We start from the raw sequence: 21,469 nt of genomic DNA on the forward strand, positions 1-21,469 counted from the left end.
GTTTACTAATACTTTATAGGTCAGTTATTAGCTACTAATCGGAAAAACTTCAGGGTTTCCATGTTGTAAGTGGAATCGTTTTTGACCCTTTCCCGTACAGGTTGGCTTTAATAAATGATGTTGCTATGACAACGCCTCATGCAAATGATCCAGCCTACCGCTGATGGCAGAAATGAGGAACCGAAATGAGAAGCAAATCATCTGGGGAACAAAATCACGCAAGATTGGAAGACTGGCATCTCTCTTTATATAAAAGGCACTCGTTCCTCTTTCTCTACAACTGGATTTGATCACCAGTCAGTAGCCTAGTTATTGTGAAGTCGGTAAGTTCAAACTTTTCTATACGATTTTGACAAATGCCAGTTACGGTATGTTCATGGCGGAAGCGGCAAGTGGTTGCGCATTTAACCTAGCGTAATTAATCGACATCTTGGTGTTTAGTTTGGTCTGAATACAGCTCGAGGTTTCATTTTCTAGCATCGCTGTTATCTGACTTATTTCCTCAGTAAGATTAACATCCCCTGCCGTGTGTGTACAATTAGCTACAGCCAGATTTTCCTCCGCGCCATGCATTTACAGAAAGTTGACCACCGTAGTTGCGTGGCGTACCAACCGTGAAGGCGAACAAGTGGGAGATTAATTCAACAATCAAACCACTGTTGTGGGCCATCACTATCAGCCACGTCCCGACGCGATGCTACGTGGTGGAGCTGATGATTAAAGATGACAGAGTCTATTGGAGGCATATTTCAGCGCACATCGTAAAGTTTTAGTTTAATGTCCCCGTTTGTCCAGTAGATCTCTGGGTTTGTCAGTGGCGACACATGCGTAGGCGGAGGAGCGGAAAATGAGCATTGGTACTCTGAGTGATGAAGTCCTGAACGGGCTGTCAAAGATGTTGGACAACTCAACCTGCGGGTGGAGGCAACTTGCCAATGCGGTGTCCGAGCAAGCGAGATTCCGCTGCAGGTGAGACATTGAAGGCATCACGTAAAAGAGGGCAGAAGCGCAATATCCATATTTTTCATAACCATAATAACTTCATCCTGTATCACAAGGATTTTCTTTGATGTATGACATGTATTATAATGAACAGGTTGTCCCTCTATAATACTGTACATTCCTGCACGTTTTTTTGGGGGGGCTCTCTCCTGGATTGGGGCCCTATGGCTGTCACCACCTCCTAACACTGCCTATTGAATTCCCTCCCTGCAGTGAGGGTGAGCTGACCAGCTGCTCACTCCAGGTGCTGAGTGCTGCAGGCAGTCCAGGACGCGCCCTCCTGGCTCGGCTAGCTGATCGTTCCTGCTCCCTGGACTTCCTGCTTCACTGCCTGAGAAAGATGGACCACCAGGAAGCTGTGCAGTACCTCACTACCACAGGTAGTAAAGTACAAGTGACTGGGGTACCCATTCATATGCGAATGTGTAGAAGTGTATTTCAGGAAATTGTAGCCCTTGATCTGAGCCATTACATCTGCTTACATAAATGGCAAAGATATTAGTATTTGTCTGAAGACTGTGAGCTTTAAATTTAGCATGACATTTCTGCAGTGAAAATTTTTGTTTGTCCTTCAATGGGCCAAAATTCCGAAGAAGAAGAAGAAGAAACATATTAAGTAAACAATAGATTTGGTCCTGGTTCTGTCAACCATAAAACTTTCAAAATAGAGGAAAGATCATTTGTTAAAGGAACATGTAGCTATCCTCTGACGCTGCACATCAAAATGAAAATACCTGTGTCATCTTGTCTGTGCATATGCTTGTTTATGTTGTGTGTGTGTGTGTGGTAGTGGCAGAGCTGATCCAGATCACAGTGCAGCCACAGTCCCAGCGGGCCACAGTGGGGGGCAAGGTGGTGTTAACCTGCAGGGCCTCTGGTCCCCCTAGACTCACCTACCAGTGGTTCAGAGGCAAAGAGGAGGTCAGTTCAACGTCTTATGATTATGTGATTATGATAAGATAAGATGAGTTATGTGGAGTGTTCTGTATTATGTTACTTTTTCATATGGATGTTAATGTGGTGATGGTAATGAAGTTGATTATTTCCTTGCTTTAGGTTTTGGATGAGACAGGGAGTACACCGGAGCTGGTTCTGTGTCCTCCGGTCCACCCAGGTCACTACATCTGTAGGGTCAACCATGGAGAAAACTGCATCTTCTCCCAGTGGGCTCATGTTTGCTTCGTCCACTCTGCAGGTACGTCTCCTCTTCTCCTTGTTTCTCTTGTTGTATTTCATCTCATGGCATGGGATGTAATGTCCTAGTAACTTTTGTCATCTCAGGCTGCAGCAGCAGTCTGTTTCCAGGGTCAGTGAGTGGGCTGCTCATCACCCTTCAGCCTCAGTCCCAAGCAGTGTCTGAGGCCGACACTCTGCTCCTGGAGTGCAATGCAGAGGCCAACCCTCCTGCGCAGTACGAGTGGTACCACAATGCGGTGCCCATGAAACAACACAAGACACGTTCACTCAAGGTAAGTGTATTCACAGAGTCTGCTGTGAACTGCTTACCTACTGTGGATAACAAGGATTTGAGAAAAAAGGTTTTTGCATTAAAACTTAAAATAGGAAAAAAAGCTTTACACCCAAAACATGAAATATAAAACCACTGTGCTATCATCATAAAAGGGGTATCGTAAATAAAAATGAAAGTTTATAAAAGTAAGTCTGTTTTACATTTCAAAGGGGATTTAGTTAGCTTGAGCTCCTCTCAAACTGGCAAAGTCCTATTTGTCGTTTGTTTATTTTCCAAATTCTGTTACATAGTTTAGCACCAAACCCATGTGTGTGTCACCTTAGCGTGTAAAGATGATCAAATCATTTTGTCTTGCAAGAGATCAAGTACCAAGATGTTGTAGTCCCAGCCACATTTTAGATATGTTAGGCCTAACCAATGCAGGTGTCGAGACTATATAATCAAAATACAGTTGATAACTAATTCTCACATTTTGTCTCCATGCCAGTATGCCATGTGTAGTTGATGTTGAGTTTTCTTGTGTTCCCTGTAGGTCCTATGTGTGACCACAGGACACAGAGGACAGTACAGATGTAAGGTGTTCAATTTGTACCACGAGGCGTGGAGTGACACGGCAACAGTGACCATTGGTGAGACCCAGGCACATTTCACGTTGCTATGCTCAGAATGTAAAATTATAGATAAGAAAGATTAAAGAGGTCTTAGCTTAAAGTTTAAATACTTATGATAATTGTGTGAATATTATTGCTTTCGAGGAATTTGTAAACATAGATAGACCAGCATTAAGTCTGACATTTTCTAGTGTGTCCCACTTGAGCAAAAGTGCAGTACTGTGCATAATTTCCTGTTTTGCACTTTTATGCAGGCCCCAGCTCCATCACTGATGCCTCTTGGGTAGAAGTTGATCGTGGTCTAGGTATTCTTTATATTCTGAATATTTAGGAGTGAATAGAGGAACTAGAGTGGAATTTTAGTTCCTTTTATGTACATCGGTGAAACAAAGAGTATCATGTGGGCCTTCTTTTGTGTGTGTCAAAGCAGCTAACTCCGCTGCTGGTATTGGTAGGTTGTGTTTGTGTGTTGACATCGTCACACTGTGGACAGGGTTCATCTCATGAATAGAAGGCAATGTTTACAGTATGTGTGGTTACCAAGCACTGTAAAAATGAAAATGAGACATTAAACAAACAGTCTGATGTAAGATCAAACAGCACAGGGTTTTTTATGTTTATTTTAATCATTTCATATTGGTGTTTACAGACTCACAGGAAGTTCCCAGGCCAACCAGTGGACCAGGAATACATCCGCTGCAACAGATGGTCAATCCTCCCCCATCGGCCAAGCATTTCCATGGTGAGTTTTGCCCAAACAAATGCTGTAGTCACAATACAATGTTTCTGGTTCAAAGTATACACTGTAAATAGGTAGATTACATGATTCTTTAGGTTAATGGTTCTTTCGTGATGCCTTATGTTCCCCTCCACAGCAACAGACAAAGTCGCTCTCCTGATTGGCAACATGAACTACCACTACCACACTCAGCTGTGTGCTCCCATTGCTGATGTCCACGAGTTGACCAACGTACTCAGACAAATGGACTTCAAGGTGGTTTCCCTGCTCGACCTCAACTGGCAGGAGATGCACAGCGCTGTTACAGAGTTTCTGTTGCTGCTTGACAAGGGAGTCTATGGTTAGTCTTTTGTCCATCTAGATAATATGCTCCTTTCATATCTGTGTCTGTAACACAGGCTATACACTGCTCTACCCCTACATGATAATAAATTATAATGGCTGTACCACAGTTTTTCAACCAAATTTTTAACAAAATAAAATATAGTATATCAAGTAACTCAATGCTTATTTAAAACAGACATTTTTTTAACAACAATAAACTAAAAAGGCTGGGAATCTGACCCTGATTCTATGCTAGTGACACACTTGTTTGTCCTTCCTTACACAGGCTTGCTATACTTTGCTGGTCATGGTTACGAGAATTACGGCAACAGTTTCATGGTTCCCATCGATGCGCCAGCCTCCTACACATCAGAGCACTGTTTGTGTGTACAGAATATACTGACCAGGATGCAGCAGAAAGAGACTGGGCTTAACGTATTCCTGCTGGACATGTGCCGCAAAAGGTGCAAATGATTTTTTTAATTCAATGAATTGATGTACCAGTGTTTTTATGTCACGTTGAGGTTATATCATCTGCTGTACATATTTATTCTTCTGATGATTTATTTTTTAGAAACCCAAATGATGATATCATTGTACAACCAGGACTGATCAAGGTGACAGCGAATATAGTGTTTGGATATGCCACGTGAGTTGCTGATTCTCTGACACATTCATTTATATATGTATATAACTATGTTGGTGTCTTAATTCACCTGCTCTGCTTTTTTGCTTTGAATGAATCCAGCGTTGGAGACGACAGGATAAACATACATGTCTGAATTAATCTTCCTGCTTTAGGTTAAAAGGTGCCACTCATGCGTAGCTTGTTGTCTTTAGATGCGTAGACGCGGAAGCATATGAAGTGAGAAGGGAAGACGTGTCAAATGGCATCTTCATAAACTTCCTCAAGCGGCGAGTTTGTGAGGATGAGAAGGTCACAGTAATGCTGGACAAAGTGGCCGAAGGTATGTAGAAAACACACAATAGATTTGCACCAACTGGACATGCAATAAGCTAATAGTTGTGAGTGTTGGCTCAGTGGCGTGGGTTTGTGACACACCTTGATGGAGCATAGCCATCGCTATTGTTATCAATTCCTCCTGTGCTTTTCCTGCTATGACAGTTAGTTGTTTGTTGCAAAGCATTGGTACTGGTTGCTACCATAGACTGTATATAAAAAGCTATCTTTATATACAGCTATGGTTTCTACTATGGCAGCAAATAAATACAGTTCCATGTTTCTTCTACTGTACAAGGATGTGGGGGAGACATTTCCCTTAACCAGAGAAATGCTTCAAACCATTGTAAAATGTTTTTAGCTTGAATGCACCCCTGATGTTTCTGTGTGGGACAATGTATAATGGGGCAAAAGCATATTACATACAGAAAAATGTTGATGTCATGCTCTCTGTGGGTAGAGCATGTTGTGGTTCTGGCCACATACCACTCAGTCGTGTTACCACATTGGCAGGTGATGGAACACATCTGTTGTGACAACACTCTTTTGGTTTTAGCCAGATGTGCGACTCTTTAACAGCACTAATTAATGCTTACTGTATATTAAAATCTATTCACTCTTACCAGACATGGGTCGTTGTGAGATCACACGAGGGAGGCAGGCTCTGGAGCTACGCAGTAATCTGTCTGAACGTCGTTCCCTCACCGACCAGATACAGACTGCTGAATGTTCGGCGTCCTATTCAGCTCGGAACCTGCAGTGGGCTGTTGCTCACGGTACTCTTTTCACAAACGTTAGCTTAAATAATCAAATATCACAAGAGTTATTGTCCTGTGTGTAGATTGCTTTATTTAATATTGGCATTGAATCAAAACCTTTTTGTCTCAGAGTAAATTATACCTAATTCAACTGTCCTCCTGCATAGTCCTACCGAAGAGCCATTGCCTGCAGTTTGACTGTGGAGTGAAGGTTCAGCTTGGGTTTGCTGCAGAGTTCTCCAACGTCATGGTCATCTATACTCGGATACTTGAGAAGCCCAAAGAAATTGTTTCCTGCTCTGCTCAGCTTACTGACTTCTCTGAGGTTTGTCAGCGGATTCTTCAGTGTTTCACAATATACTATATTTTAAACAAGAATTAATTTGTTACTGTGGATGCTTGTATGTTGGCAGGATGTGGACATTGATCTGAAGAAGAGCAACCAGGAGACTCTGCTTGAAGCCGGCAGTTTATTATTGATCAAGGAAAATCTTCCTTCGCCGGAGGTCCCTAGTCTCTACACACGCATCCGAAGCCTGCAGAGACTCAGGGTTAGACTCTTGTCATTATTTTCGTAATTCTCCCATTTCTGTACCTGATAAACCTTCACAAATGTGTCCTCTGAAGACAAATTAGTAGTATGTGGCTTATTTTTGTCAAAATTTATGTTGAAATGGATGTAATGAAGTATAAAATTAAGAGTATAATTTAAGCATGTTACATCACTTTATTGTACTATTTTGAGGGATATTTTGTAATCTTTTATGGAAGAGGTCAGAAGTCAGAATTGAGAAACCTTTTATATTTTTTCCTCTAAATATAAAAAACACATTTTGCTCTTCACTGTCTTTATAGAGGGAGCTCACATTCACCGTCTGCCTTCATTACACCTATTCCAACATGGACGATGAAGTACAGGAAAGGCAACCAGTGACCGTTGGTAAACCACTGGTCTCCAAACTCAACCTGCATGAACCCCGACCGCCTCGCGTCTGCTCTGAATCCTCATCCCTCAGCCCTGACTCCTTCAACGTTCCTGAGTGCTCTTCCTTTACTGAGACCTTTACCTCTGTTGGTTCAGCCTCATGGTCATGTTATGCACAAATTGGCAGAGTAGATTCCACCACTGACTCTCCAACTTCATCCAGAAGTGCCAATATACCGGAGGAGACTGACAGTCCTGAATTATTTGACGCCCCTCAACCTCTTGTTGCCAGCAAAAGCTTGCCCCACAGCCAAGTAAATGACACAAACTACAAATTTAGTGACATGTACAATTTTCATTCTCATTAAGGGTTATGAAACATATGATTTTGACCATTACACCCTGATAAATTAGCAGTACACGTAAACAAAAAAAGATGGTGGAAAAAAGCTGTTTCAGTAAAGCTGACCCAGGACTCTGGACATTGGATTTTCTTCATTTAGCTGTTATCTTCTTCTTAACTATGCATTAAGTTTTTGTAATGTTTATATAAACAGTTTTTGTAAGAATTTGATATATTATAATGCATTGAAAAGGTGATTACACTGCAGATCAAGTTCGGCGTGTTCTGTTTGTAAGAAGGAATAAATAATACATAAGATGAATTGTATAAACTGTTATTAAACTGTTGACATCCGCTAAAAATAGTTCGTTGCCACCACAGCATGTGCATGTTTCTTGTTTTTACTGTTCAAACACTGAATGTGTTAGCAACAGATTTTTGTCTGAGTATAAAAGGTACTTGTTTCTGCACTATAACTGCACTGCGCCTGCGCACTGACGTCAACTGGCTCACAGCGGCCTCCATTTTACAGTAGTTTTGCTAGCCAGCTACTTCTATTTGTGGTGCAGCATCAGTAAACAAAGTGCATATTAAAAGGATTAACGTTATATCAAGCTGAAGAGATATTTTCACGGACACGACGATGGCGGACCCATACGCAGACGTGGAGGCTCTGGAGGGCGCTGAGGTCCGCAAGCTGTCGGAGCTGAGAGTCATCGATCTGAAGGCCGAGCTGAAGAAACGAAACCTGGACACCACGGGTGTCAAGAGCGTGCTGTCGGAGCGTCTGAAAAAGGTCCTCTAACTGCTCACTTGTTACACAACTAAGCACTGGATTTTATTAGTACAAGTACTACCGATGCTTGTATGTTCTGGCTTAGCGAAGGCACCCTGTCAAACCAATAAAAACATAATGCTATGTTAGCTTACGAGGCCCATTGACCTGAACCTGTGTGCTAGCGTTAGCATTAACCGTTAGCTAACGTTTGCGCCAAACAGCTAGCTTAAATGCTTTTATTTCGTGGTTGTTTACATGTCTGGCAATGGTTTAACTCCCCCTGGTTTCCATAGGGTATTAACCTTAGTGTTCATTTGTGGTTTTGCTCAAATCTCCATGAACAGGCAATCGAGGAAGAGGGTGGAAATCCTGATGAGATTGTTGTCGCTCCGGAGTCAGCCCCAAAGAAAGCAACACCTAAACGGACAAACGTTACCAAAGGTAAAGTTTTCATAAGATGCGCAGTGGGCACCACGTAGCATGCTCTGTAAATGACTGTAACATTACAGTCTGACACACGATCTTCCCCATCCGTTTCTGTTTAAACAAAACGATACTGGAGAGTCCTCTGCTTGCCAAAATTTGACACATGATATTCGGTCTCGTGGTATTTCAGGTCTGTGCGCGTTCGCATGAACACGCTGCCTTGCGTTAAGAAATAACAAAATGTTCCAGTGTTTGAGAGACTTTCATCTTAGAGGCGGTTATATTCACTTACCATTAAAATGGTCACTAAAGGATTCAACTTTATGGTGAATTTGGATAACATCGGTCAGTAACTACACCCTCCAAAATGACCGCAAGGACTCTCCAAAACAGTTTGAATTATAACTTTCAGGATTTATTTCAGGGCTGGTGTATTAGAGTTTTTGCTAGGTGTGCTTAAGAAACTTGGTGTATACCCATTTGATGGATGTGTAACCTGAACATGGAATAACTGTTGAGTAACTTGTTAAGCCAATCTCAGTTATTATACTGTCAAATGAGTATGCCTGTAAGACACCCAATTGAAGACTTGGTCTAAAATAATGCATAATTTCTGTAGATACAAGGCCAGAGAATGATGAACCAGAGGACTGCACTATCGAGGAGGATCTCCATGAAGACCATGTGAGTTGGCTGAAAGATTAACTTAATTTTCACGTGTTTGAGCACTGCTGTAATATGATTAGCACACATGATGCCTTTGCAGAATTGGAAGCCCTCCTGAGCGACTTCAGAGTTGTTAGGCTCTGGATATTGCTGTTGAATGTTCCCCTTTTTTCTTTTTCAGGAGGAGCTTCAGGAGGAGCTTCAGGATGATCATGAGAACATGCAGGAAATGGACATCCTGGACATGAACGTTCTGGACGAGACGGAGAATGACAATGGAATACCAGCCGAGAATGATGAGGATGAAACAGAGAATTTTCCCTCTGACGAAGACGCCGTGTTGAATGAAGAACAAGACCGCAGGGCGTCGGAGTCAGAAGATGAAGCAAGATGTACAGAGGTGAGAAACTAAACTAGAAACCTGTCTACTAATTACATTGTCTGTGTAACTGGCAGCAAACTGGCATTTGTATCTATTTTAACAGATGGATGAGCCTGAGATGTTAGATAAGGATGAATATATGACGTGCTCATCAATCAATGTGGTATGTTCCCTCACACATATTTTTCATGTATGTAAAGCTTGTGAAGCCTTGGTAGAACTAAATGTCACATTCAGTCACATTCATTAAGATATCATTCTCGTCTTTTAGGCTCAGGATCCAGACGCAGACGACATGAAAGAAGAAACAGGTACTGTAGAAAATGGTTTGTAAAAAGATGGTGGCATCTTTTTACAGCGTTGGAATGCAAACACCTTGTTTAGTTTCAACCAGAAAGAGAGACTGGAAGCCCAAAGGGAATTGCTGGCTTTGTGTTGAAATTTGGTTAACCATAATTAATAATTGCACCGGTAAATATTGATTCAGTTGCCAGCTACGTTCTTGAAGTAGTATAACATCAGTGGTTAACAATTTGATGCACATTGACAGCAATTCAATTCCAAGGTCAGGGAGGTGTGAGCTGTTGCAGGTGATTGCAGTGTTTCTAGGTTGCCACATGAAGACCAAGGCAAAGAAGATCCATCAAGTCTCATCAACTATTACAAGTTTTTAAGGACACTGTCAGAAATCAGCTGGATGTGAAATTGCTGGACTTGAGCTGAAGTTCTGGTCATCACTAATGGACATTGGGAAAGTCAAAGGCTGAAAGAAGATGGACTGCAGCGAGAATCTACTGCTGCACTGCTGATCTTGTGGCTCTCTTCAGCACTGAACTCTTTGTCTGCTTTGGATCAGGTGAACAAGTGGTTCAACTTGAGAAGTGAGCCAAAGTGTTAGTCGCACTAGCTGCTTGGTTGTCCTCCAGCCTTTGGGTTCTTTTCCAGTCTCTCGTTAGGGTCTACTTCACCGTTTTAATACATAGTTCTAAGAGCACAGGCCAGTGGTCATGACGTTCCTAATCCAGGCCTTGCCAGTTCCTCGTTAACCATTGCTGTGTTTCAGAAGTGATTAAACTCTGTGCCATTCTATTCCTGTTAAATCCGTAGAAAATGACAAAGTAGCCGGGTCTTGTTTATCTGAGCCGCTTAACGAAGATCACCACCAGAGCCACGTGACGAGCCCTGAAGAAGAGCAAGCTGCCACCGCCGGAGGGGAAGAAAACGTGTCCGACACTGGTGCCAAGTCCGACAAGGCCGCCTCTGGAGATGTGGAGAGGGACAGGGATGTTGTGGAGACTGACGCCAAAGAGGTTGAGGACACAGGGAATGTCCCAGAAGAGACATTTGACGCTGAAAACAAAAGCTCGCAGGCTGTTAGTGTAAGCAAACAGGGCGCTGTGGGTGAAACTGTTGATTCAGAATTGGGGTCTAAGAAGGGTGAGGAGGATGAGAAGACAGAAGAGAAAGCTGCTGCGGATTCAGCCTCGACAGTGAAAGAGTCCTCTTCTGTAGAGGGCGATGATCAGACAAAGAGGTTTGTTGCTTTCTGTCTACTAGAAACCAAAATGGCTATCTCTGTTGCATTGGCTCCTTTGTGCTAGCAAATTTGGATGCTCTTTTGGAGGTAAAAACGTTCTGTGCATATGTCTGTTTTCATTTGTCATTCCTTACACTCACCTATCCCACTTGATTACCCATTAACAAATAATGTATTGGGATTGCCATAGGGTATAGTTCCATTTATTCACTGTTAAATCACTGCACTATGGTACGTGATGGGCTGATCACTGTCAGTTATGTATTATACCATAAAACACAAGTATGAGGAGAGATCCCAGGAATCCTCACTGCTGTATGTTTATGGCTTTTTTTCTTTGTCTCTAGCTCTGAGGAAAAAGATGACAAGACTGAGTCAAAAGATGAAAAGGGTGAGTGAAGTGTTTTTTTTTCCTGTTTTGCACCTTCAAATTTAATGGATATATGCTTATTAATTTGTTATGTATTTGTGTGTAGCTGCTGGAAGTGCTGCTGCAGCAAGCAGCAGCAGGAACCTGTGGGTCAGTGGTCTCTCTTCCACTACCAGAGCGACTGATCTGAAGACGCTCTTCAGCAAATATGGCAAGGTTAGTCTATGCAAACTGTCCCTCACCATTGTCACTAGGCCTAGAATTTACAAATCATGTATATTTGAACTGGAATTGAGGATTTCTTCTTTTTTTTTTCTCCCACTCCTTGGTCATCTCTACCTCTTTGTCCTTGCTTCCTCCTCTGTATCTCTCCAATTTCCTGCAGGTTGTTGGAGCTAAGGTGGTGACCAACGCTAAGAGCCCCGGCGCTCGCTGCTATGGTTTTGTCACCATGTCTTCCACAGAGGAGGCCACCAAGTGTATCAGCCACCTTCACAGGACCGAGCTGCATGGCAGGATGATCTCTGTGGAGCGGGTGAGTGCCAGGGGAAGATTTTTGCTTCATCGTAGTGTGTTCAATGTGTGTCCAATAATTATGGTCTGAGTGAATTTTAGCATTTGTACGCAAAACTCAATTTTCTGTTATTTAATTAAGTTTTGCTAATCTGATGGATACAATCTAATTAGTCTTGACATGCAGTCTTAATTAGAAACCCATACAGCGAAGGAAAAGCCAGATGATGATTTTATAAAACTGTTGCCTTAAGCAGTACATACACTTAGATCTTTAAGACCAGATTAAGAAAGCATAATAAAACCTAAAGGTTCATTTCCATTTGAATTTGTGTAATTATTTGGGTGTGTCTCTCCAAAGCACTTGGCAAAGCTTTTACAGAATATACTAGTAAATTCCATGCTTAGAGTCTGTTGTGAGGCCTGTATGTACAAGAAGAGATGTGAGTGGAAAATAGTTGGCACGGTTACACAAGGCGATTGTTGCATTTGATAATGTATCATTTAGTTAAAGATTAGAACGTCTTTTGGGTCAGAAATAACTTCAGTTGAAGAGCACAATGATCAAAAGTAATCTGATACCTACAGAAGAGGTGTTTTTTCTTTTCATTGTGTGGTTTGATCAGTGTGAAGTTTGATCTGTTCACTCATTTTTTTTAATAAACCTGTTCCTGTTTAAACATTGTAGGCTAAAAATGAGCCTGCAGGGAAGAAGCCAGCAGACAAGAATGACACCAAGAAGTCTGGCAATGACAGGAGACACTCCTCTGACTCCAAGTAAGAGCGCTCACAAGCTGCCGCATGTTTGAGTTAAGTCTCTTACTAAAAATGCCCCGCCAGCACGGTATTTTGGTCCGGTGTGCTTTTAAATATAACGGGTGCATACATTTTTAGCATGGCATGCCCCAGTGGTGACCACAGCAGTTAGAGCCCCTGAGCTATATAACTCAGGAGTGGATAAGCTATCAGACTATATGTGAGAAAAGTAAACAAGTCATTGAACTGTTGTTTGAAATGTTTGATATAGCTCTGATAGAACTGTTCATATTTCCTGTAGGTCTGAAGGAAAGGATGAGAAGTCTGAGGGAGAAGGAAAAGATGGCAAAGGTGAGAAATGTTGGATAATTTTGAGCTTGTATGTATCAAGTAAAAAAACGTGAACCTATATTCTTAACGATATCAATTGTGTTTGTTTGACAGCGCGAAATGAGAGGACTGTAGTTATGGACAAGTCCAAAGGAGAGCCTGTCATCAGTGTCAAAACCAAAAGCAAGGAACGAGTAAGTAAACATTCACCCTGTAACAACTGATACAACCCCTGTTACCGAGTTGTGCTGTTGACTGTTGACACATAAAGTAGTAAAAGAGGTTTAGAATAGAAGAATTTAAAGGCCATACACTGTTGAAGGACCAGTGTAATGTTAACACTAAACCGGTCCCATCCTTTCTCATTTCATCATAGCCACAGCCTGCCTGGGCTTGTTTTTTGGAATGTGTCAAAGCAAACCAATTTGAGTCAATGAGTTAAATTTTATTCGTGGCCACCATACAGCGAACAGTTTTTACATGACAGTAATGCAAAAAGCTTCTTCCTCATGATATGCAAGGTATAAGGTTACTATTAACATGGAGGTTAGGTACATTTTACATACCCACGTGAACAGTACTTTTCATTCCCATCTGCAGGCCTGATTTTATTTTGACCTCCAGATACTCTTCCCTAACTTTATGTTTGTCTTTTACATTTTCTTTCCCTCTCTTCCTTTCTCCAGAGCACAAAGAGTCGGGACCGCAAGTCACCCAGTAAGGAGAAGAAAGACATCCTGTCATTCGACCAGATCAAGGAGCAGAGAGAGCGGGAGAGGCAGAGACAACGAGAGAGGGAGATCAGAGAGGTGGAGAGACGCAGGTGCACGTAAGGATCATGCTAGGAACGACAACCTACCGTAGAGCTTAATAAAACATGATTCAATATTTATATAGATTTTTTTTTATTTGTTCCGTGGGAAATTCTTTTTACAACACCACTGCTGTGTCTGTTTCTGTAGAATAAAAAGACGTTCCTTGTTGAAGGCTGAACAAATCATCTTTGTAGCAGTTTGTACAATATGATTTTACACTGGATGCTATTAACATGTACTTACTTACTTGTCATCCAAAACGGTACATTTGATGCTGAGAGACTCATCTTCATCATCTTTCAGTGACCGGGACCGTGATCGTGACAACCGTCCGGACCGTGAGCGCGAACGAATCCGTCTGTTCCGGGAGAAAGAGGAGAGGAAACACTTGCTCCGGAAGCGACACTGGCTGGAGGTACTGTCTGATTACTTATTTCTAAGTAAGGATTTCCCTTTCCCTCTCACTGCATTGCTGTCAGTGTTTCTGCCCACATTTCCTGCTTTATATTTTCTCTGGTGCAAATCTCAGCCTGTTGAATAAATTTACTGTTTTCAATTAAAGAAATAGAAATAGCTGTTCATCAATAATTTAGCTCCCACATATCAATTTCAAAGAGTTTTGTGTTGATAGTCTTACTGAACCCATGAATGGTTTGATTCCCAGACTGAGAAGCAGCGCCTCGATGCAGACCGTATGGAGCGTCAGTTCTTGGAGCGGGAAAGGCTACGTATAGAGTACGAGAGGAGGCGCGAGCAGGAAAGGATCCTCAGGGAGCGCGAAGAGCTGCGGCGGCAGCAGGAGCAGTTGCGTTATGAACAGGATCGACGCCCCGTTAAGAGGCCTTATGACATGGATGGCAGGTGAATAAAAACAGACATAGTGAAGTGAAGCTAAACAGGGTGATTGATACATGGATTTATTGCTAAATTGGGGTTCAATTCAATTGGCTCCTCTCAGCAGCTGTGCAGCATTAAAATATTACCAATGATTATTTTTTTAATCTTTTTTTATTTAAGTGCTTCAGCTTACACTCTGAGCATGACTACAACAAAGCAAAAACGGGAAACAAGAAAGAGATAAACAACAACAAAGATGCAACCTGTTTTTATGTCAAGCTTGGAGCTGCAATTACATAAAGTAGATGTAGCATGTAAGCAATTTAAAACACTGAAATATTATATCCCATAGTAAGTAGTGGACGATGACACAGGAATCAGACACTATGCTTTAGTGTCCAACTCTAACATTGTATCTTGCCATATAGATATAAGGGTGAGAGCTTCAGTACTTGTGTATGTGCTGTTTATATCAACAGGACACAGAGCAGCTCGGTGGATGAACTTCATTGTGGATTTTGTTGTCTACTCTTCTTGTTTTCAGGAAAGATGACTGGCCTGATAAGCGCATGGCCATGGATGACCGTTACGGCCGCTCAGACTTCGGTCGACAGGAGCGTTACCAGGACTTTGACCACAGGGACCGAAGCCGTTACCAAGACGATATGGTTATGGACAGGCGGGACAACGCTCGTGGCATCGGTGCAGACAGAGATGGTCAGGTAAGAGGCGTGGACCCTCCTCCCACAGGTTTCACTCTTATGAAGACAAAACTAGTTCAAACCGGTTGAGATACCACAACAGTTGATGCAATTTAATTGCCGCCGCTGCTGCTGCAACTCCTCTGTTCTGAATCTTGAATCTCACTACAGTCTCTAGACGTATCACATTCACTTCAGTAAAGCCACTTTAGTTAATATATCTGCGGCCGACAGATTGGCCCACTTATAAACAAATGCTCACATTATTACCATTTTGTAGTGGTTCACAACTGCCTAAAGAACAGGAAAACATGGATCTTGTGTGGCAACTGCACAGGAACACAGTGTGAGAGTTTAACTGTCCTCTTCTTGCAGCATTTCTCAGACAGATCAGACAGACATGGCAGAGAAGGCCGAGACTCCTGGAGTGGAGGCTATGACAAACGCATTAACCCCAGGTGAGCATGACACTGAACCGACTTCAGTTCAAACCAAATAAAAACCTAAATACAGGCAAGTGCTGACATCTTTCCTGAAGGAGGAAACAAATGTAAAAATGTTTGTCTTTTAGGGAAGGAAGTCGAGACTGGGACTCCAGTCGGAAGATGGATGGAGACAGAGCATGGCAAAGTACGCATAGTTGTGCTTTCTTGTGTATAGTGACTGTACTGCTAGTTACACTGACTGCTTTCGTGATACCATGATGCACATTTTGAAGTACAGTAGATTTGCCTTCTGAGGATTGGAGTGGCACAAATATATTAGCAGGCTGAAGGAACACAGTGTAACATGTCCTGAAACTATAGCTGGTGTCCTCCTAAATGGAAATATAGAGCTATGGCCACTGTGGCCTTGCTCAGTGTGTCTGATGTTTTGCTTTTTTGTTCCAGGTAGAGACGGTGCCATCCCAGGCCAGAGCCACATGGCACGTGGAGGAATTGCAGGGTGAGGAGAACATATCAGCTGGATTTAAGTCAATCTTCAGAACTTGTTATCAGAACAGTATTGATCATTGTCCTTTTGTTTTTTTTGTCTCCAGCCGTGGAGGCTACATGAACACAGGAACATCTCAGTCCCTCTCTGGAGCTCTCAACAGACAGAACCAGCTGATGCAGGGCAGCGGCGGGCTGCAGGGTGGAGCTTTTGGTCGACGCTATTGATGTCTGTGAGATAGTGAGATGGTTTCAGGAGGTCATATCAAGAAGGATGTGACCATCTTAGTTTTGTACATATTTTTAAATCAGGAATTCTTCTTTTGACACAATTCCAATCCTTTTTTGATGGAGACCTTTATTTTTCTGGTTGCTTCTTATTTTTGTGTGTGTCTGTGATGTAGTGATCTCCTGCCTTGTATTTATCATTCAGCCCAACCTACCTTGTTTGTATAACACAAAGTTTGCTCACAAGAATAAGTTGTCAGTGTGGGTTGGCCTGTGGTGGAGAGTCAGGTCAGAGCTCTGTGTTGTACATTCAGATGTTTTATAGACACTTGAGTCGATGGACCTAAACTCACCAGTCTTCTCTCTCTACCCAGTCTGTGTCTGATGCATTTTGGAAGTTTTGCATTCTCCTTAAATGAGCCTTTGTTGCAATTAATTTGTTCAGTGCTTGAGGCTCCTTCTTGACATTATTCTTTTTATAACACAGATGGTTGGTGAAGTTTTGCTGCTGAAGAAAATGTTTTTAAAACTACGTGTCACATTCTCATTCTCCGTGCTTGTTGTAATATTTCAATCAGCGCTTCTTTTTTTTGTATATAGTATCTGAATTGTGTGATTGTTGGATTATGTTAATAAATGCCCCTGGAGCGTGTATGTCTTCACAATCTATTGATTGATTAAATCTAAAAGTTCATGTATGGCATTTCAGTTTTCTGTAACTCAAATGTGTTTTTATTTTTTTGCATAAACATGTTATATTTAGTCTTCTTGTCCTTCTGTTGACGTGTTCAGTTCAGTGGTAGACAATATCAGCTGCTGGTGTCTAGTGGAGCTCAGTTGTAAGATTCACAGGGTGAAATTATCTCTAATAACAGTTTTCATGCAGTGGCGATACTCAAATAAATGCTCCTAGACTCATTTCAAATTGTCAAAACAAAAAGAAATCTATTTCAAAGCACAAAATTGAGTACAAACATACACATCCAAAGTATATGAGCTGGCATGATACATTGAAGCAACTATTTAGATTTCAATTTTAGAAAATTTAAATAAATTTAGTTTTATTACAGTTGGACACCAAATATTGTTGAGCCTGGCCCTTTTGACTCAGTATTTGTGGTTAACTGAGTCATTGATGAGGCTACCTGAACATTTCAGCATGTCAACTCAAGCTCTGTTTGTACTGTGGAAAATTTCTGTGGAAGCTTGTGCAGACTGATTACAACGTGTGGTTCCATTGTGATTTGGGAATGCTCTGCAAACATTGAATATTTTTTTATAAAAATGATCTTGCATCAAAATTGTAGTGGAGTTTGTGATTGAGGGAAAGCCACCAACGATAGCCACCAAACTGCTACAATTCTGTTACCTTTTCCTATAACATATAGAGGATATTTGTTTTTTTACTCAGACTGCTGTTCTGGTGCCACTGAAACTTTTCCAAATGGCAGAGCGAGTGTTACTCAACTTGAAGTCCAGTGAGGATGGATATATTTCACATGGCTTGTAGACCTCCAGCCTAGACTGAAGAAATTAGGTGAAAAGCTTGTGGCTGTAACAGTGAAACCAGTGGGTGGCCGGGGACAACTGGTCGAAATCAGAAACAATTTCAAAGTTACGGTTAAAACGCATCCTGGTCGTCTGTCCCCATTCCGTCTGTCTACAGCATGTGGCTGTTTCATGTGGAAACACAGAAACCACACTAGGTAATAACAATCTTAGCATCCCTTCATGAAACTCTCGACTATGAAATCCACATTTCTCTCTGTCGTTTTCTTTTTGTCCACTAGAGGGTATCATATAACCATAAACAAGTCAGAGCAGGTCATCTCTGTTTCTGTTAGGTAAGGTAAGTAGGTGCAGATTAATTGACAGTGCTGAAAAACCTGTAAGAATGAAATGACAACATTTACATTACAAATAACCGTGAGGACTGAGGGTTGCAGTCACTGCATCCGCACACTAGATGTGACCTAAACTCTGGATGATGATCTGGACATGGATGACAGCAGTGCTCTGTAGCAGAGGTGAAAAAAAGGAGACAGAAGATGGGGACCTAGAGGCCATGACTTGTGGATGAGAGGATGAAATCAGTACACGTAGTGTCATTTCTCCTCACACCCCAACTGATTGCTCCACCACCACAAATAGTCCACCAGATGTAGAGAGAGCAGCTTAAATGAACATGACTGCAGCCACTGGGGAGAGGAGCACACAGGGTTTGAGCTAGAAAAGGTTGCAGTCACTTAAACTGGACACACTTAAAGGCAGAAATATGTGTATGCAAGCACCCACACTGAGGTCAATGTTGAAGGAATGCACACACACACGCACACACCACTGATCCTCGGTGTCACCCCCGTGCTGTGCAACATCATTTACCCAGATTCCTGGCCTTTGGAGGGTAACTGAGTTTATTTTCTCTGCTGTCTGTTCGGATGAATCGTCTAGCATCCATTACACAGAAACACAAGATCTGTTTTAATTGTTGTGTCTTTGCTCTGTTTGGAAATTTTGCACATAAATCACAGAACGGTTCTACAACAAGGATTAAAGCATGTTAAAACCAGACTGTTATGAGCCACTTCAATGCAATGTGTGCATCTTTCGAGAGCTTTATTCATTTGGGTTTATGGCTGTCAGCCACAAGATGGTTCTGATATTTGGGTCTTATTTACCCGGTCTGGCTGTATTCTTTACAATATGTAATACATTTAACTGTACTCTGCATTTTCTCATTTGACAAACAAGGTTTCCCTCTCCCTTCATGGTGATATATGAAGGTATAGCAGGTAATGCGATGACTACAGCAGATGCCAGAGCTTCACCTGTCCTGCACACAAGAAGCAGACAAACATGATGGAATTCACATCATATCACACAGCAGGTTTTCAGTAAGATCCTCTGCAGTGTTTCATTGCTCTGATTGTGAGACTCCTGCAGCATGGGAGCTGAGGCAGGGTTGTAATGTTTGTGTTGCGTGTTTGCATTTGATGGTACGCTCATGTGTACGAGCTCCTCTGTGTGTTAGTCTGCAAAGCACAAGACCTGAGACCCCCCACAGGTGAATCCACCAGGAGCTTCCTCGAACAGCTGAGGGAAAACAAAGCTGAGACAACATCTTTATTATGATTCAACAGAACTGATGCTCAGAGCAACAGTTTGACCTGCAGGGATGAGAAGGAGGTCTGCAGAGCTTCTGTGTTGTGAGCCACAGAAAAATGCAGAAAGAGAGGTAGATAGGAACATAAATATTGTGTCTGCTGGGCCTGCCCTGTTTCTGCCAACAAATGTGTTTTGGGAATATCTTGGCTGTCCACAATATCATGTAGTACTGATGTGATTTGAAAAAAATGCACTATATGAAGGAAAAACATAAAATATCCAGTCCATTTTTAGGCGTGAGGTTTGGGTATGCTGTGCTAGAAGCGGCTAATTCAGAGCCGCTCGCCTCAAGCAGAGATAAGGAGCGGGCTACAGATGTAATTTTTTTTCTTTTTCAAACAAGTGACATATCAAAGTCTGTAAACATACTAAAATCAGTGGAGTTCCCCTTAAATCTGCATCTAATTTTATATCAGAGACACCTCTATCAACACGCCTATACAGCTATGGAGAAGGTGAATAACTTAAATATGAGATCTTTCATGAGTTTTTGAGTATGCTTTTGTAATTCTTAGAATAAATTTCTGTGCTTTTAAGGGATTTAGGCAAAACCACAGACAGATAATTTTATGTAATAAGTAACAACGGGACAACTTGGACGATGGAGCAAATCCTTCATCTGGTGGAGGTCTGCTGCCAGAACGATGATCCCGAGCTTCTCACAATCATTCGTGCAGAACACCCAGACCTCATGTCAGGCTGCTGGGCAGCGGCATGAGAGGAGTGATGCAAACTCTGTTTCCTGCCTGCCAAACACATCAAACTCAGACAGCAGCCAGACTGATGAAAGGAGAGTGAAGGCCAAACCTGAGCCAAGCTGGGTCATCACAGTCCAAGACCTCATCAAGGAGACAGTCAGACATGAGGCCTCTGTCATCCGGGGCCATAAGAGGCTAAACATTGTGAGCAAAGTCTCTCAACAAATGTTCATGTCCGAATTATTTCTGACCTAAATTTAATCTTTAATCCTCTCAGCCTTTAATTTGGGTAATTTTTTCATGTCTGGTTGCACAAGGAACAAAAAGCATGACTTAATTAACTTCTTATTTTGCTATTTATTCTCAGATAAGATTATTAATTCAAATGATTTAAATAGGAAAGTCAACAGGAATTGAAATGAACATTGCACTGCATAATTCCCACATGTGCAACCCCTTCTCACAGCTGCCAGGCTAGACGCTGGCATGTTCTGGAGCAGTTGAAATCAAATAGTTATGAAATGTCATCTTTTCTCCTGAGTTGGAACATCAGTGAGTTGAGAAAGTCCGGTCTGACCAGACTGCTGCTGACTGCTGCACACACAGCAATCTTAACACTAGCATGACCAGCTGCCATCATGGACTGAACATAGGAATCTTTCAGGCTTCTGCTCGGCTGCATTCCACTCATAACACTAAGATAAAACCACCAACACACGTGTAAAAGCACTTATGTAATATATAGGCATGAAATTGTGAAACTTAACTGGGCAGATGGAGCTGCTGGAGTGTGTTTGTGTGTGCACACATTGATGTATGCGTGCTTGCTTTCTGTGGGCACGTCACTGTCGGGACTCTGTGTGCACTTGCACGTCCATTACAAATGTGTGTAGGTATTTGAGTAATGGACACAGTGTGGGCTAAGACAGTTGAGGCTCTTTATGGCCTGACTTGCAGAGGATGTACAGCCTCTAACCCACATGTTCCTGTGTGTGTGTGTGTGTGTGTGTGTGTGTGTGTGTGTGTGTGTGTGTGTGCATGTAGTTGCTGAACATACTGTAAGTATATCCACATGTGCATGCATTATCTAACTGGCGGACAAAAATGTCCTCATGCTATATGACAGTGCCATCTTGGGGTTTGGTGTCTGAGCATGGACTTGCTACTGATCTAATGATCATCGTCCCCGCAAAAGACAAAA

The 21,469-nt window shown here is 42.1% G+C and overlaps 2 protein-coding genes across 3 annotated transcripts; both read left to right on the plus strand.

Annotated features, from left to right (window-relative positions):
* Positions 1–187: 187 nt before the first annotated feature.
* Positions 188–7,498, plus strand: malt2 (MALT paracaspase 2). Its single transcript, XM_070908974.1, has 17 exons — positions 188–323; positions 796–969; positions 1,216–1,382; positions 1,793–1,923; positions 2,059–2,197; positions 2,284–2,471; positions 3,006–3,102; positions 3,339–3,389; positions 3,734–3,826; positions 3,960–4,163; positions 4,434–4,611; positions 4,722–4,796; positions 4,988–5,115; positions 5,735–5,884; positions 6,034–6,191; positions 6,280–6,417; positions 6,722–7,498. The coding sequence occupies exons 2-17, from the start codon at positions 848–850 to the stop codon at positions 7,157–7,159; spliced, it is 2,457 nt and encodes an 818-aa protein (XP_070765075.1). The 5' UTR covers positions 188–323; positions 796–847; the 3' UTR covers positions 7,160–7,498.
* Positions 7,499–7,652: 154 nt separating this feature from the next.
* safb (scaffold attachment factor B) lies at positions 7,653–17,700 on the plus strand. Of its 2 annotated transcripts, none has more exons than XM_070908553.1 (21): positions 7,653–7,930; positions 8,257–8,353; positions 8,958–9,022; positions 9,186–9,404; positions 9,490–9,549; positions 9,658–9,697; positions 10,494–10,920; positions 11,271–11,314; positions 11,400–11,509; positions 11,679–11,828; positions 12,495–12,583; positions 12,864–12,913; positions 13,007–13,086; positions 13,579–13,721; positions 14,011–14,122; positions 14,372–14,568; positions 15,089–15,266; positions 15,621–15,703; positions 15,817–15,875; positions 16,136–16,190; positions 16,285–17,700. In XM_070908553.1, exons 1-21 carry the CDS (start codon positions 7,778–7,780, stop codon positions 16,403–16,405), a joined length of 2,532 nt encoding a protein of 843 aa, XP_070764654.1. In that variant the 5' UTR covers positions 7,653–7,777; the 3' UTR covers positions 16,406–17,700. The 2 variants fall into 2 exon arrangements, with proteins under 2 accessions (XP_070764654.1, XP_070764655.1); XM_070908554.1 differs by having other exon boundaries at positions 13,579–13,715.
* The last annotated feature ends 3,769 nt before the right edge of the window (positions 17,701–21,469 follow it).

This window comes from Enoplosus armatus, chromosome 7 (assembly GCF_043641665.1).
Source record: "Enoplosus armatus isolate fEnoArm2 chromosome 7, fEnoArm2.hap1, whole genome shotgun sequence".
Taxonomy (NCBI): domain Eukaryota; kingdom Metazoa; phylum Chordata; class Actinopteri; order Centrarchiformes; family Enoplosidae; genus Enoplosus; species Enoplosus armatus.

Excerpts from the sequence above, each read along its gene's own strand:
- safb (XM_070908553.1), top strand. The coding sequence starts at position 7,778 with ATGGCGGACCCATACGCAGACGTGGAGGCTCTGGAGGGCGCTGAGGTC. Across the intron at positions 14,123-14,371 it reads GGAAGCGACACTGGCTGGAG|ACTGAGAAGCAGCGCCTCGA; the intron begins GTACTGTCTGAT and ends TTTGATTCCCAG. Across the intron at positions 14,569-15,088 it reads CCTTATGACATGGATGGCAG|GAAAGATGACTGGCCTGATA; the intron begins GTGAATAAAAAC and ends TCTTGTTTTCAG.
- malt2 (XM_070908974.1), top strand. The coding sequence starts at position 848 with ATGAGCATTGGTACTCTGAGTGATGAAGTCCTGAACGGGCTGTCAAAG. Across the intron at positions 5,116-5,734 it reads GCTGGACAAAGTGGCCGAAG|ACATGGGTCGTTGTGAGATC; the intron begins GTATGTAGAAAA and ends CACTCTTACCAG. Across the intron at positions 6,192-6,279 it reads AGCTTACTGACTTCTCTGAG|GATGTGGACATTGATCTGAA; the intron begins GTTTGTCAGCGG and ends GTATGTTGGCAG.